This window comes from Uloborus diversus, chromosome 1 (genome assembly GCF_026930045.1).
Source record: "Uloborus diversus isolate 005 chromosome 1, Udiv.v.3.1, whole genome shotgun sequence".
NCBI classification, from domain to species: domain Eukaryota; kingdom Metazoa; phylum Arthropoda; class Arachnida; order Araneae; family Uloboridae; genus Uloborus; species Uloborus diversus.
In genome coordinates, this window is record NC_072731.1 from 260,017,890 (window position 1) to 260,035,082 (window position 17,193).

The 17,193-nt window shown below is 30.3% G+C and overlaps 1 protein-coding gene across 1 annotated transcript in view; it reads right to left on the bottom strand.

Annotated features, from left to right (window-relative positions):
- Positions 1–16,428, bottom strand: part of LOC129220358 (polycomb protein Asx-like) — a 40,418-nt gene extending 23,990 nt beyond the window's left edge. The window contains exons 1-5 of the mRNA XM_054854769.1: positions 16,299–16,428; positions 12,286–12,368; positions 7,480–7,588; positions 2,874–3,003; positions 527–783 (exon numbers count right to left, since the gene is read on the bottom strand). Coding sequence (XP_054710744.1) covers positions 527–783; positions 2,874–3,003; positions 7,480–7,588; positions 12,286–12,368; positions 16,299–16,397 — 678 coding nt within the window. The 5' untranslated portion in view covers positions 16,398–16,428. The remainder of the gene's footprint in view (positions 1–526; positions 784–2,873; positions 3,004–7,479; positions 7,589–12,285; positions 12,369–16,298) is intronic.
- Positions 16,429–17,193: the final 765 nt, after the last annotated feature.

The window sequence follows — 17,193 nt, forward strand, 5'->3', positions numbered from 1 at the left end:
CGAACATTGTTCGCAGAAAATTTTCAAAGTTTGCCGAAAATTTTGATATTTTTTAAACAAATTTCTGTAATATTATTATTTTTTTTAATGAGAAAAATGTTGATAACCAATTTTGAGTTGCCCCCAATTAATAATAATAAAAAATGAGTAAATATAATTGAAAAAACATTCTAGTTGCTTAGAAGTACCCTACTCACTCTCAACTTAACATATTTCCTTTGGATCACGATAAAAGATTCAGAAGGAGTACCATGTTTTTTTTGGCAGAAAATTTTTGACAACTTATTTGAATTCGCAGCTAGTTTTAAATTTTATCTAAGTCTGGTCAAGTGACCATAAAAAAGTTATCATTAAATTAAGGATATCATTCCATCGAAGAGCATAGACATTTAATACAGTCAACTCCAGACCAGTGAAATGTATCACTAAATTGAAGAAATCGTTGAATTGGGTAAATCGAATTGATTGGGTATCGTTAAATCGAAATTATACTGTACAAGGGTTTAAATTTGGAGCAAAATCTTACTTTAGATGGTGAAGATACAGGTAGGTTTGCAGCAGATGCCAGGTTACATTTCTCTTTCTTAGACTCATCCGGAAGATTTTCTCCGTTCATCCTCCGAACTCGTGTGTAATACTCATTTTTATATGCCAGAGGTTTGACAGTTAATTGTTCATTCTTGTGGAGCAACGAATCTTCAGTCTGATAGTTACATACATTACTGCTATTGTTCAGGGAAAGGGGAGTATTCTTGTATCCTGGAGGTAGTCGAACGTATAGAACTGCAAAAAAAACGTGGAAACAAACATTTGAGTCAACTGCACACACACATATATGAGCTAGAAATAAGATAGAACACTATAATCTTATTATAATTTAAAGCACATGTCAGGGTTTGCCAATATATATCTATACATCCGATTTTTATTTTGAAATTATCATATATTTTTATTTTCGATATTTATTTTTTCAACTATGGTATTTTTAATATAATAAGCACATTAATCATGGTAGTAATATTGCTCATTTATTATTAACCATAACAAAAAAGGTTATGTACTATATTTTTATGATGCATTGATACATCATTAATATAACAAAGTAATATAATATTCCTTTTTTATTTGTATTTTATATTCATAAAATTATTAGTAATGTAACAATTTTAATTAATATTAAAAGTACATATTGAAATATTAAACATTGTTTAGAAAAAATAAAAACGTCTTATGACTGTGCACTGACTAATGTCTATCATTTATTTCCGAGTCATATAACTGTAAAAGTAGCTGACAGAAGAAAAATGAGTAAAACAGCTAATGCTAAATGAACTCCATTAAAATTGATAGAAACTTAAAATGAAAAATTAGATATAAATAATGAAAGAAACCTTAATTTTAAGTCTACATATTGTAATTATAATATAACAAAATAAAGAGTGATTTGAGGATGCATTTACCATTTTGAAGACTTTAGTTTGTGCTAATTGAAAATATCGGATATATATTAAAATCTCGGATATTTTCGAACCCTGAAGCATGTACTTCTAGTTGTAAAAAAAAGGAAAAGCAAACTGATGTTTGAAAAGAAAAATGTAGATGTAAAAATTGAGATATACTAAGTGATGACATCACAGCAAACATTTTTTCAAAACAAACTTTTCGTATTACTCAATGTTTCGGTCGATTGCTCTATTTGAGTAAGTATTTGCTAAGCTCTTAGAACATTTAGGCTATTGGTTCAGGAGTACAATCGAATCTTGACTTACGCGAGATGCGTTCCAAGACCCCTCGCGTAAGTCGAAATCTCGCGTTGTGGAAAAGGGTATGCATAAAAACTTTTATAAACATACCCAATTATTTTAGACACTTATAAACACCACTTCAAACTGCTTTAAACCAACTAAGTTCAACTGATCTTTAACTATACATTACCATTTCTTGCATCAAGAACGGATTTTTATTTGTATTTTTAAAAAAAGCTTTTTTATTCCACGTAAAATACTGTTACGATGCAAAATCAATGATCAATGGGAAAGAGGGACATAAAATGAACTAGTGCAGTACCTACAGTATACTAATAAAATAATGCACTATGACTGTACTGGACAGTAGATCCAGTAATGATATTTGTAACTTATAAAGATAATGAAGATGATGGTCATGATTTGTGCTATGTGACCAAACCGTTATTCTAATATATTTTTAAATACAGTTATTTCGCTCCTTTTTTATAACGTTTTCATCTCTATGGCAACACCCCTCTTCCTAGTTTCTTTAATTCACAATACAAGAGCAGCTTCCATTTTCATCACTTTTGCATTTTTTTTAGACACTACTCGGCGAACTTTTACGGATTACCTTTTCTTGACTTTCAAATGTGTGTATGGAAGATTCACTCATACCTAATTGTCTTGCTACCTTACTTCAGATGAAAAAGCGCTCTTAGGTGCCATTATATTTCATCCACTTTCACATTTCGAAGGAAAAAAATAAAGGGAAATTGCGCAGTAGTTATTTGTATGCACTAACAAAGCGATGTTCAGACTAGTATGCTGTGGAAACATCCGCTATAAGTGATGCTAAAGGGGTAAAGGTCCATTTGAGAAAAAAATATTTTTAGCTGCCAATTACAAAGTCGATACTTACGCACCGCGACTCCCTTCCGAAATTTTTGTTTTGCTGGCGAGAAATTCAGATTTGGACCAAAATTCTTTACGAATGAAAAAAATCGCGTTGTACTTTCTTCAGGTTGGAGCGAAAAAACTGGAGATAATAAAAAGATTTTCGAATAAGCTGAATGCTAATTAAGGCTTGCAACTTAACAGTTTCGTTACATGAAACAGTGAATTCAAAAGCATTCGAAATTTTACCTCTATCTTTTTTCCTTCCGCAAGGTGAAACAGATGTTCCAGAATCTTGATCTGAATCTCCAGGGTCATATTCTTGACCACTGTCATCCTCGTCAATCTCCATTTTTACTCCACCATCAGGAATATTACTCTAAAAGAGTAAGACTAATTCAGTTCTCAAAATCAATTAAATATAGTACAGTATACTCTCGATATCACAAAGTCGAAGGGACGGTAAAAAAAATCGATATATCGAGTTTTTGAGATAAGTTCATAATAAAATAATATTCTAAAAATTAGTTACGAAAAGCTACGTACGTGGAAACATGTAATGAAAGTTGCAAAAAGTCTTAATACAATGATAAAAATTTTAAATTTTTAGTGAAATGCCAAAAATAATAGAGAAACAAGAATAAAAAAGAATGTTCTAGGGAAGTAACAAAATGTAGTGATTTACCACGACTGAACTTATCAAAGATATGGATTACCAAAGTTGCCGAACAGTTTTAAATGAGTTTCAAGCTCCCCGGAAAAAAGAAGCTGGACAAAGGATTGTACCATTCCCCGTGTCTCTAAACTCCCCTTTTTACGGAGATGGAAATAGAGTCAAAAGGTCCAACGAAATAACATGAGAAGGGGGCAAAAAGTTTTAGGCAGGTTTTTTGGACTTATATTTTCTGACATCCCCTGGGCTCTGGAATGAAAATGACAACCTCTGCGAATCATTCCTTACCCCTGAGAGAAATAATGAAGGGTGTGAGAAATTTTTGAAAACATTCCTTGAGTTGCTTCGAGAAAATAAACTGCGGTTTTTACGGAAAAATGATATTTGACTTCGAAAAATATTCGACATAACAAGGTTTTAATTAAAAACTCTTCGACATAAGAATAAAAAATAACATTAGATAAATACGCAAAATCGAGGGGAAAAATAATTTTTTGCCATATCAAGGTTTTAGAGATATTGAGATTATACTGTACAGTAAACTCAAGATTATCTGCAAAATTGAGTGGCATAGGCACAGATAATGAAAATCACTCATAACCTGCAAAAAGACTAAAAATAAGTTACAGATAAGATAAAAATTGTTCTTGCTCAAAGCTTGTGTGCACCGGTACATAGACCTTCCTACAAGCAGAGAATATATTATAGTATGGTAAAAATATTTTGAATTTTATGCACACTACAACTTATCAGAAAAGAAAAAGTGTATGAACGATGAAGAAAGTGCAAAAAATTAAACAAAAACAATCAACTTTTTTAATTTTTGAGAAACCAATCATTAGTTTTGTTTCTTGCGGTGAAAATATGTTTTTTACTCTTTATTGACTTGCAGAATCAGGAGTTTACAGTACTACAATAACCAAAAAAAAAATCCCCAAGAGTTTTAAATTGAAACTTGCAGACGAAGAGAGAAAATGTAGGGAATGTTTCACTCTGGCAATTATTTCATAAACTTCCTATCTAATTCCTAAGGAAGTTGACAACACTGTTCCGGGAGGGTTAACAGCAACATCTGCAAATTTTTAACTTTTTTTTTTTTTTTTTGCCTTTTAGTCATCTATTTTACTTAAGCTTCACTGCAAACATTTGTTTTTGACTTTCCGCTGAAAATAAAGCATGACAGCGTTAGAAATCAGTAAAAAATCCTACTGGTCCCTCGGACCAGTCAACATGAATATGTACTGGTCCTCAAACAACATCGTTGGTTCCCCTTAAATTAAACACTAAATATGTTTGTACCAAAAATACACTTTATGAGGATTACATTTATTAAATTATTTTTAATATAACTGTTTCATTTTTAGCTCTTTGATTAAACATTAAATAAAACACTTAACTGTTAAAAATGGTAAGCATAATGTTAAATAACAGAGCAAAAACTTAATATTTAATGACAATGCAAAACAGTAGGCACATTTTTCTACTGATGAGATTTTTTTAATATACTTGAATGTTTCAAAATTTAGAATTTTTGTTTGGCAACCTTTAAATCTGCCAAGTATACAATTTGAAAACAAATTTCATGAAACAACCCTTAAAAAAAGGCAACCAAAAATTTGTGAATTTAATTTGATAATTTTTACTTAGTTTCAGGACGTTATTCCCCCTCCCCTCCAAGTGTGATAAATATTGAGTAAAATGTAAATGTGATTTAAAATTATATAAAACTTTTGAGTAAGAAAAAAAAATTAAAGATGTGAACCAATGGTTTGACTAATAAATAGCTAAACATTGGTTAGGCAAATGCATTTGAATTTTTTCTAGCACAGTGTGATCAAAAATAGACAGCGGTTGGTGGTCCCAGGGACCAACAATTATTTTTTTATGGTGATCTGAGGCAGGTTTCACTGGTCTGGGACCAGTGGACCAGCAGTAATTTCTAACATTGCATGAAATGACTGTAAAATTAAAAATTTTACTTTTGTTTGTATGAGAATCAAAAAATTGCTTCTTTGAAACTCTCAAAAATTTATTTCTGTAGATAATGCAGTTTACCTGCCTCAGACATACTGCCTCGTCAACAAAAATGTTATTAGAGTATACTATGTTATATTAAACATAAATCATCATGTATTGTTGGAAGTGAATACTTTTATGGTGTAATAGAATAACGTATAGTCATGTCAAGAAAACATTATATTGGTCAATGCTGGCCAACAATAGAATCAATAGAATCAACAATCAGTGGCACTTATAAAAATTGACCCTTGTCTCATTTACTTTGGTGAAGAAAAATTTGGACTTGTAATTGTGTAAATAGAACACTTTAAAAATAAAGACAACAAACTAGAACAAAGAACCCAGATGATAGCGGTGAACGCAAAGTAAGGACAAAACAGAGCTGGCAGATCATATGCGATGTGCGCTTTTGATGCTTATTTGAAGACCATTTCACAATTACCTTCAACTAACTATACATTAAGTATTTAATTCTCCAGAGTTTAATTTCAACCATTCGTAGATTCAAATGGGAGATAATTATACTTTATCAACACATTTTCGCAAGTTAAAAATGAGGATAAATACTTAAAATTGAATGTCAAATGGGCAGCTAAAGATAGTATTTGATTTATCTGAAATTTTGTATGATAAATAGGCTTGGTAAAAGGCAACTTTTCCACATATAGGCTAAACATATTTCTCAATTTCGATTTTTTCACTCCACTTTACTGCGGATGGATGCCTCTAATTATTTATACAACGATGAAGCTATGTTTATAACGAATGATTTTTTTAATGTGGTCCCTATCCACAGCACAAAAACAGGTTTAAGTGTAATTAGTTGCCGTTACAAGTAGAGATGTGCCGAGTACTCGGTAACTACTTGGTACTAGGCCAATTTGCCGAGTACTCAGTACTCAGTCAAATTTTGATCAGATACTCGGCCAATACCGAATAGCTGTAAATATTGAATATTGTTCAATACAGATTGTACAATTAATAAAAAAGTGCAAGCATATAATATACTGCAATCATTTACAAATCAAATTTAAATTTTGAGAATAATAAAGTTTGTTATGCTTCAGTGGAGTAAATCTTCATTTTAATGTCCCAAAAGTTAATAAAACTTATTTATTGAAAATGAGGCAAAAAAGGTAAGTATAAAAAATATGAAATTTTTACATTATTAAATGGATTTTTGGTACAAAAAAAAATGTAAGAAATATAAAAATATCTTTGTGTAAAAAATAAAAGCAAATAAAACAATGTTAAAACCAAAGGTGCAGGAACACTGCAGACATGTGTTTTGACATTACAATGAATGCCTTTTTCAATGCACAAAATGGGAGCTTATTGATTTAAAGATGTCAGACAAAAGTTAGATTTTATGTCTGATGTCTTTACATTCATTAACTCACATTTTATGCACTGAAAAGATGTTCCTTGTAAGCAGGCTTTTAAAAATTATTTATGTTTGGCAGATCAGAACTATAATAGATTGATATAATTTGTTTTAATTCCAATCATACCTTTTACTTATTTTTTAATTTTTAAAATAACTTTCTTTAATAATTGAATTTCAGCTGCAATTTTGTTTTAGAAACTATTATATCGACGTGGAGGCCTATACTAGTGTCCCAATGAGTTCAAAATTTATTATGTGTGTGTCGGTGGTTTTTCTTAAAACATAATAGGTACTCGTTACTTGATAACTCGGTACTCGGCCGAGTAGTGAAAGGCCGAGTGCTCGGTACTCAGCTAAAGTACTACTCGGTACGTCTCTAGTTACAAGGATGTAGTGTGATGAATGTTTTCAAGTTTGATGTTTTTGGCAATTCTATCTTGTATTTCTTTTCTGATTAGTTATGGATTTTAACATTTTATTTAAGTTGGCAATAAATAATGAATTTTAGGAACTAGTTTTTTTTTTTTTTTCAAGTTCGTCACATGGTTTAGAGATAGGAATTCAAAAGAATTCCCGAGCAAAAAAAGTGAATTTTCGCTGAAACGTGGAAAACTTTGCTGCCTGACATCGAGATATGCATTTTGCGGATAGAAAACATTTTGAGAACTATACTGCATCATTAAATTTCAAGTAAACAGTAATCTGCATGTTCACTTTCAACATACACTTCATTAGTAATTACGCAATAAAAAACATAAAATAAAACATATACTAACAGCTAGTCCAAAGACACTAGTACATCCATCAACTCTGTAGAACATAGCTTCAGGACCTCTTGAATGCACATGGAGCATTGCATTTAGACAAGCTAAAGATGCAGGGCCACTAAGAAGATAAGCAACAATCAACAAATGCAGGTAAAAAGAAACATCATGAAACATAAGTTGGGTTTTTAAGTGCATTTATCTATTTTTAGAAATATTGGTATTTTACACTGCAATACATCTAGCATCTAGAAGGATTTTTAAGATGCTAAACAAAGGTTTTTTTTTTTCTTTTCTTGAAATAATTTATCTAAAGCTCTCATATCAGGGTTGCCACAAAAGTTTAAGAATGAAATTCCCCGACATTTCCAGGTTTTGCTTTAAAAAAAAATCTAGGTTAATGAATGCCGACTTGCGTTATTAAATAATGCCAATATAACGCATTTTTAATGCAAGTAAACCTACTTTATGAACCAAATAATGCTTAAAAAATTAACAATAATTGTAATCTACATTTCGGTTAAATTAAGACAAACTAAAAATTTAATTACATTGATTACAAAAGGACTGAAATCTCAAACATACTAAGCAAATTTTCGGTAAAGCCAGAGTTTCAATGTTGGCATGCTACCCAAAAAAGTTTTAAACTATAAAAGCAAAAATTTTGAGACTTTTAAGTATTTATGAACATTATTTATTTCATAAGAAAACAAGAAGTTCCGTCTAGAACTAGACGAGCCTACTTTCCCGTATACCCATACTACTTTCTAGTACCTGATCAATATTCTCAAAAATAGCTAAAATCGCAAATTTTTTCAAACATATTTTTTTAAATATTTTAAGCTGATTTCTAGGAATAAAATATTCCTTACTTTTCTTCAAAAAAAACGAACAAATAAAATAGCAGCACCTTTTAAACAAAGCAGCTAATACACTTCTTTCCATTAAAAAAAATTTTTAACAGCTCTCAAAACGAAAAAATAATAATAATAAGTTTATTAAAATAAATACATCATATAAAAAAATCGTTTCTTTTTTCCCTGTTGCCAAAAATAATTTTTTAAACGAATTAATGCACTTACCAAAATAAAAAAAAACCAATAAAATGTCAACTTAAAGAAATAATTTGCATTGTCAAAAAAAAAAATCGTCTGCGCATATTTTTCGAGTTTATTCACCGAAAACTAAATACCTAAATTAAAACTTTAGCGTGAAAATAAAAACAAATCATATCAACAATAATTATTTCACAGTTAAAACCACAGCAGCGGAGTCGGAGTCAATCTCATTTTGGGATAAAAGAGTCGGAGTCAAATATCCAAGAATCGGAGTCAGTCATTTGTCCTCTGTGTATAAATGTTTGCCAAAGCTACGAAGTCAGAGTCGAAGTCGGGGAGTCGGAGTCCGATTAATTGAAAGGGAACAGGAGTCAGAGTCGGTGTCAGGTGCCCCTAAATTCTCGGAGTCGGAGTCGGGAGTAGGTCGTCAAGAGCTATTTCCAACAAAGTTTGTTTGAAGTAAATCCACCTTTAAGTTCGGAATCTATATTGACTTTCAGTTTCCCCTTAGGCGCTAATGTTAAGAGATTTGAACTGTTCAAAATTGAACGAAAACTTGTTCAAATCAAAAAGATATTTTCGATACATGTTTTTTATCAAAAGTTTTTTCCTACAAAGTTTGTTTGAAGCCACTTCGCTTCTAAGTTCAAGATTTATTTTTGATTTGAATTTCCCCGTAGGCGCTAATGTTAAGTTTTTTGAACTGTTCAAAATTGAACGAAAAATTGTTCAAATCAAAAAATGAATTATGGGAATGAGATGTCCTTGCCGAGATCTTTCTAACAAAAAAAAATTTGTTTCGAATCGGACTATTCATTCAAAAGTTATTAGGGGGGGACAGACAGACAGACCGACAGACAGACCGACAGACATTTTTCCCCATCTCAATACCCTACTTTCCAATTTTTAATTTTTCAATATTTATCTAACTATTTTATTTATTTTTGACTTTTTTTTGTTTTTCGGGATATTTTTAAGATGTATTAAGCCTTCTTTCATGCTTTTTTCTTCTTTCTCTGATTTTTACTGGGAAAGTAGGCTAAAAATGCAGAATGAAGGCAGTTAAAATATTAACAAGGCCACAGATCATTGCAGAAAATACTCATAATTTCTAACTAAGCATGACTTGGATATTCCCTCCCCCCCCCTCCAAAAAAAAAGAAGCAAAATAAAATGTAAAGATATAAAACAGAACTTTATGACTTTCGTATAGATATTTCTTTTTTTTTTTTTTTGTAACCTTATATAGCATTCAGTCTTCAAAAATGAGCTTGAATTTTCTTTCTCTCGCTTATCAGGGAAATTTACATATCTTGAACGAGACATTTACCATACTTCAGCATTTTTGCCATAATGGCGCAGAAGTTTCACCTATCAGATTGAAAAATTGAGAAGGAATTCCCTGACATTTCAAGAAATTACAATAATTCGTAATTTTCCCTGACATTTTCTTGACCATTTTAGGTGATTTTCATTTTCCCTGACGATTCCCGGTTTTCCAGGTGCATGGCAACCCTGTCATATATATTGGTGCTGAAATTATTATTTTATACATGTGTATTTTCAATTTACAAACAAAATAATACAGACGAAATTGTTTTAAACACAGCTTTATCCAGTAGTGTTTCTTTTTTCTTTCTTTATTTATTTATCTCGTCATTGCGAAAAACATAATTTGAATTCCAGATGTCAAAATTCAAATTATTATTATTATTTTTTTTTTTTTTTTGTGATACAGAAAGAAAGGCGGCAGATTTTAAAGGGAAGGGAAAATTTAACCATCATAAAAGCTCATTTATTCAGGGATCAAAGTGAAAAGCTGACAAAATATAGGACATTTTTTGAAAAAATATAGGACACATTTTGAAAAAAATATAGGATTTATAGGACACCAAAAAAAAAAGATTAAAGTTTGCATATATATATCATAAAAAAGTTACCTTTCAGTGCCACTGATGAAAAAATATGTACACAAATATTTTTAGATATACCTAATTGATTCTTTACTGTCTAAACATTAAAATTTAAATTTCTCACATGCGAAAAATAAATAAATATAAAAACAGTGATAATATTATGGGAAATAATGATTTCTTTCAATTAAAAATCAAAATGGTTTAGCAACAAATTACATTGAACTGCTAGACTCTTTCTGAGTAGCTTTTAAAATTTTTATTAACAGCATCTGTTATGGCTTGCCCCGCCTCAATGTCAGTCACGTAGTATTCATTTACAATTTGAGGCCTAATTTTTAATTTCGTATTCCCCTTATCTATCATTGCCTGAGCTGAATTAATGCTTTCCTTAAATCCTTTATCTCAAGAATGTTTTGTTACATCATTCCTGATTTAGGTTTTGTATTTTTCTTTCTTCTTATTTATTCCAGATTTTTTTTCTTCCTGTTCCTTATATTTCAAGTGTGTTGCTTTGCACAACTGGATAAAAATTTTTTTATTGACATGAACATTTTCCAGTGTTTTACGAGTCTTTTATCACTTTGAGAGCAACAGTTGTGTTTAAACTCATGTTCAGTTTGTCACCAGCCACATCTTTTGTTAAACCTCTTTCCTCGAAAGTTTGGCCATGAGAGAAATTCAGAACAGCCTTAAGAAGTTTGGTCAAATTAGACTAGTGCAGGTTTTCATCCTTCAGGTTAAAGATGAAATTCCAATACTTATTGACGGGGTTATCTGCAACATAGGAATATTTTCGTCATTGATGTACATTAGGGTGTATCCAAAAAAAAAAAAAAACGAAAATTGTTTTTTCAAATTGCATACATACCCTCTTATATTTTTCCTTTTATGTGAAAACAGTTGTAAAAACTTTCATATAATTTTAACAAAATTTCATGTTGATAAAACATTGCTCTTGTAGCCCATATGTACCACAAAAATATTTGTCAAAATTTTAAAAAATATTAAGGTACACAACAGGAGGCCTTTTTTCAAAAAATTGATTTTTTCTATTTTTTTAAAATTAAGACAAATTTATATTAAAAATCACTTTCAAAAATTATTAGACAACACATATTTAAATCAATATTTGCAAATGAATAATAAAAAAATAATGTATTTAAAAAGAAAAATTTAACATGAAAAACCCCATATTTTTGAGTACTATGTAGGAGACTTGAATATTGCATAAGAGCAAAATCTCCTACATAATACTAATTATCTACTTTATTGTTTATATTTTTCAGCTTTATTTCTGAAAATTTACCTTACGTTTTTTAAAAATACATAGAAAAATATTAGCTTTTTGAATAAAGTTATAAATTTTAGACCAAGTGCAGGATACTTTTTTTTTTGTGGTACATTTGGAGCTATCGGGGCAACATGAAATTTCAAATATTTTATTGGAGCTAACTAAAGTAAACTTTCACCAGTTTTCCCTTTCAGAGATTCTTTTTTGATGAAGCAGGGCATAACTTTCAATGAAAAGTCACATAACTTGTTATGCATAAGGTGTAGAATTCCTCTGGGGTACCAAAAATATAGGATTTTTTTTGGAAATATAGGATTTATAGGAAATATAGGTTGGTTTTTGACCATTTTTGAAAAATATAGGATTTATAGGAAATATAGGACGACTTTGATCCCTGTTTATTACATACAAAATAATTTATATTAAAAAAAAGTTTTGCATCAAAGCTTTTTTTAATGCCTTCTTTTTTAATACTATTTACAACAGGCAAAGAATGTACTTTCAAAATTTTGCAGTAAGAATTTTTAAAAAGCAAAGAAATTTTGTTAATTACCTGACATCTTTCAGGCCCTTGGCACGAATGACATTAAAAATGTCTTTGTGACCCATGGGAGTTTTGGGATAAAGTTCTAAAGCCTTAAAGAATAAAATGCAGATATTTTACAGAAGAAAATATGTAATTTATACTCACATTAAAGTATATTTTAAGAATTTCAGTTCAAATTATATAGCAATTTAACAAAAATCTTATACATGCAGGGCCCAATACAGATTGATTTTACTACCGCTTTTCGGTACTTTCACAAAAATCTTATTTTAAAATCGGTACTTTCACAAAAATCAAGTTATAAAATCAGCAGCTTCACAAAACTAACTTTGAAAATCAACACATTCTAGAAACAATATTAAAAAAACGAAAGTTTCACAAAAACCTGTGTTTTAAAATGGAAAACATGTTTTTCTGTTTAAAACATAGTTTACTCATAAAATAAAATGCTAAGATTATTTATATGAACAATCGCAACTTTTTCATACAGTAGAAGACCATTATAACGCACACCTTGGGACCAGAGCTTTTGCGTTACACAGGTTTTTGCGTTATATAGATCATTTCACAAATTTTGAAACTAATATTCAGAATATATCTATATATTAGCACTTCAGAATGAGTTTTATCTGCAATGAGTATTAAAGCACCAATATTAAAATTTATTATTCACAAATAAATATGTTTCACAATCAAAATCCTGCACTTCTGCTAGCTTCATGGTTTGCATAACAGCTGCATTTTCAAGAGCCATCTGGTATTTTCTGTTTACTATGAGCACTCATTTTCAATTTAAAAGCTTTGAAATAAGATGGAAAGATGAAAAACTTTCAAAATTTAATTTGCCTAACAATTTTTATTTTTGCAAAGCAAAACAGAGGGATTTTTTAAACTTCAAAACCTATTGTTTACTTCTGAAAAGTAGTGCGGTTTATAGAGAATTGCGTTATACAGGTCGCGTTATAACGGTCTTCTACTGTAGTATTAAACTCAAGTTTCGCTGTTTTTCGCCAAATTGCTTTTAAGCAATCTTTTAGCATCAGTTTTAGGGGATGGTGATTTCCTGAATTGTGTACAGTACAAAGCTTATTGAGCTGAGATACAATGATATTTTCCCAACCTTTTCGCCAAAAAAAAACGTTCAAAATATTAGTTAATGACATTTGCGCTTTTCAAACTAACGTTTAAATTGCTCTAATTTTCTGAGACAAAAATTAGAATGTGCTGATAAAAAAAAAACTTTTACAAAAATAGAATATTGATACAATACTTTCACAAAAATAGGTAGTGAGAAAAAAATCCTGGATTTGCCCCTGACATGTCATACGAAAAAAAAATTCTGCTGTATCAAATTTGGAAGTCCATGATCAATTTTGCAACTTTTAAGCAGTTTTTGTTTGTTTGAGAATTCAGCTAATGACTTGTGTTTTATGTTTTGAAGTCACTTTATAGTTCAAGACACATGATACATATATGATCAGCAGTCTTAAATAATATAGACAAACGCGGCGAACGGCGTTTGCAGAATATTTTTGCCTCTGCAGAATTTTTTTTCAAACTGCTAGCTTTAATTTTTTTTGTTTTAAATATAAAGGTAACTTTAAAAAAAATCCCAGCTTATTTCTGAAGTTCCCCAGTATATTTCTATCTCCCAGTTTATTTCTGTTTATTTCTCCAAAAGCCTTTTAAAACACATGTGTGAAAAAAATAATGGTTTTGGGAGTTTTCTTCAGTTGGTGAAAAATAAGCAAACTATATATGTTATTGCAAAAAAAAAAGTGATTTAAAGCACTTTTTTTTTCTTTCATATCTGAACATAAATTTAATTCTTTATTCAAGGGTGAGATAGGCAAAATAATTAGTTGCAGAAAAATTTCCAGTTAGGATTTGTGTTTGCCAGAAAGCTTTTCATTTTATCTTTTCATTGTGAATAAAATCCTTAAAATGATTTTAATATAAAGTTCATCAAAGAGTAAGCATAAAAGTTATAACAATCATAGCTACATCAGAGCAAAGCATAAAACGAAAACAATAATGAGAGACATGTAATTCAAAATTGAAACTGTAATGAACAAGGGTGTGCAGTGTGCACGGGGGGGGGGGGGGGGGGGGGACACCTATTGGCCTGAGCCTGAAGGGAGCCCCAATATTTTTAAATAAATTGTGAAATATATGTAGCGACATATGGGGTAAACAAAAACTTAAATCTTGTGCAAATTTGATAGCATAGCATTGATTGTGTCACATCAAGACAAATTTTAATCATTACGTTTTATTATTTTGAATTTCCATTTTGAAAATAAAAAGCATTTTTTAAACCAATATGCAGTACTTGGAAATTTCAAAAAACTAGCGTGCACATATTTACATGTACCTACCACATGAAACTGATCTCAGAATGCTTCGGTAGTGCTCTGTGGAACCAGAAAAAGATATACACCTGGCTTTACGTTTGGAACATTGGAGTCGGCTAAGTCTCAAAAAAATCTTCACTCAAGTTGCAAAAACTAAACTAGGGAGCTCTTCCCCCTGTTCGTTGACCAACCCCTGAAGAGTACTGCGCAATCCTATTTGGTTCGCTAAGATTTAATTGTCTTTTAGGGGGATCAGATTAAAACATATGTTACAATTCGAAAAAAATCAAAATCCCGCTGACCCCTTGCTGCAAAAAATAAAATTTAAGCAATAAGCTCATTTTAATTAAAACAATAAAAGGATTCCACGCCCAGACAAAGAAAAAGGAACTTGATGAAAATACGTAGTAAAACAAAACTATTAATAAGAGATTAAAAAACCAACTTAAAACCCAAATTCTAATGTAATGTATGTCACAAAAACTTTTATATCTATTGTTAATTAATTTAGAAAATTGGAACAAGCTTTATTTGAAGCAAGAAAACAATCTTGCATCACTGCAGACATTGTAAATTTCTGATTACATAATTTTTAGCCAGAAATATTAAAATTTTGCATTTCTCCTGAATAGAAACAAACCCCTTTAAAAAAAAAAAGAGAGAGAGAGAAAGAAAAAAATACAATCCCTCCTCCCCGAATTTCCTTTCTTTCCCCAAACACTTCCCATCTCTATTCTGGACTATATACAAAACTCTGGACAATACATTGCATGGTACTTATTTGATGGAACTTAAGTATTTTTATTTAAACCCCACAAAGTTAACAATGCCTGTATTGAATTACAATATGAATGTGGTTTATATGTAAAATGTTAGATAAAAAAAATGTTTCCCAACATTATATCAGTTCCAAAGGAATATAATGCTTAGAGTAAACCAAACTAAAAGTTGGAAAACTCTTTTAAATAGACTAACAGAGTTGATACCTTTGTAGCTTTGCTAATAATTGATCTGCAAGGTTATAAAAATATGCAACCAAGTTTTAATTTTTAGACATGCTCGATCAGCACGGTCAATTAATTACTTTTATTTAATTTCAACAATTTTAAACAATATTTTAATTTCCTATTGGAACTATTCATTTTAATGATTCTTATTTAAATCAACAAGCCCTGTTTTTGTTTTCAAATTTATGTCAAAAGAAATGCAGAAATTCAAAAAAATATCATGAATAAAGAGCTAAAACGTTTATGATGGAAAGATAATAACATAAAAATTTAAACCAAAAGAAACCTTAAAAGTTTAAAAATAATTTACATAAATATTTAATTCTTCAAAATTCTTTTAACTTGTATTTGGACAAATAGTGAGGAAAAATACTTTTCATTTTTTCTTGAAAACACCTTTAAGGAAATATACATTATAGACAACAAGCAAACCAACAATTAAAAATCAACATCGGAGAACTGTGGAATTGATTTCTTCAAATTCAATATCTTGCATTTCAAAAGGATTTTAACGATTTAAAAGCTTTGCCGTAACATTATACAGCGTAGTCTAGGTTTTGAACATTAGCTTCTAGGTGAAATAGGGCATTTCCGTCAACAATCATGAAAAACGTAAACATCAACACCACCAACTATCGTTCTGAGATAATTCACTTACAAGCTTAGCCGCTTCAGTCCATGTTCGAGCTTTCTTTTTTCTCGCTTGTCTTTCTTTCGAAAGTTCGAATTGCATTTTCCCCGATACACAAATCACCATTAGTGAAGCATATGAAAGGGCATTCGCCGTTACAAAAGAAAAATATTAAAAACGTAGCAAACGTAAGCACTTTGTCAAAATTACCAAGTCAGCCATTACGTCCGCCATGACACTAATAAGACAACAATGTCACGTGACCCTACATGGACAAATTTTCTGGGTGATCTTCTTGCAGAATGCAAAAACTACTGCAAAGAGTAATAAATTTAAAAAGAGTTTTTAAGTGCAACAATGTTTTCTCATGCACCAACTAAGGACACTTTTTTCTTCTTTTCATTGAACAGAAGCATGATTTTTTCGAAAATTTTAAGTTCGGTCATGTTTACAAATCTCCAATCTTCGTAGTACGGCAGTTTTTCCTCCATGATGCACAAATAAATATAAAATTTTATCTTCCTTACGTTTTCATGTAGGGACTTTAGAACAAACTATAGGGACTCTAGAACAAACTAAAGCTGAAAAGTATATTAATTTGTTTGGTTTTTGTTCGTTTCTTTTCTCTTTTAGTAAGTTACAGATACATTATTGGTTATTTAAGTAACCGAAATCCGCAAAAATACTTTCTAACACTCGTGAATGACAATAATCCTTTTGTCCCCAGTTCTTAAAAAAAGGAACACTTAACCAAAATACAAAAGAGAAGAAGAAAAAGAAAAGAAAATAGTTTGAATTTTGAGATCTTGAATTCTAACTATGTTTTTCGCAGTCTCTGGTTTCTAACGAAGAGATCGACGGAAAAAGTTTTTTTTAATTATGAAAAAATGAGTGCACTGAAAGTGTGTGTGTGTGTATGTGT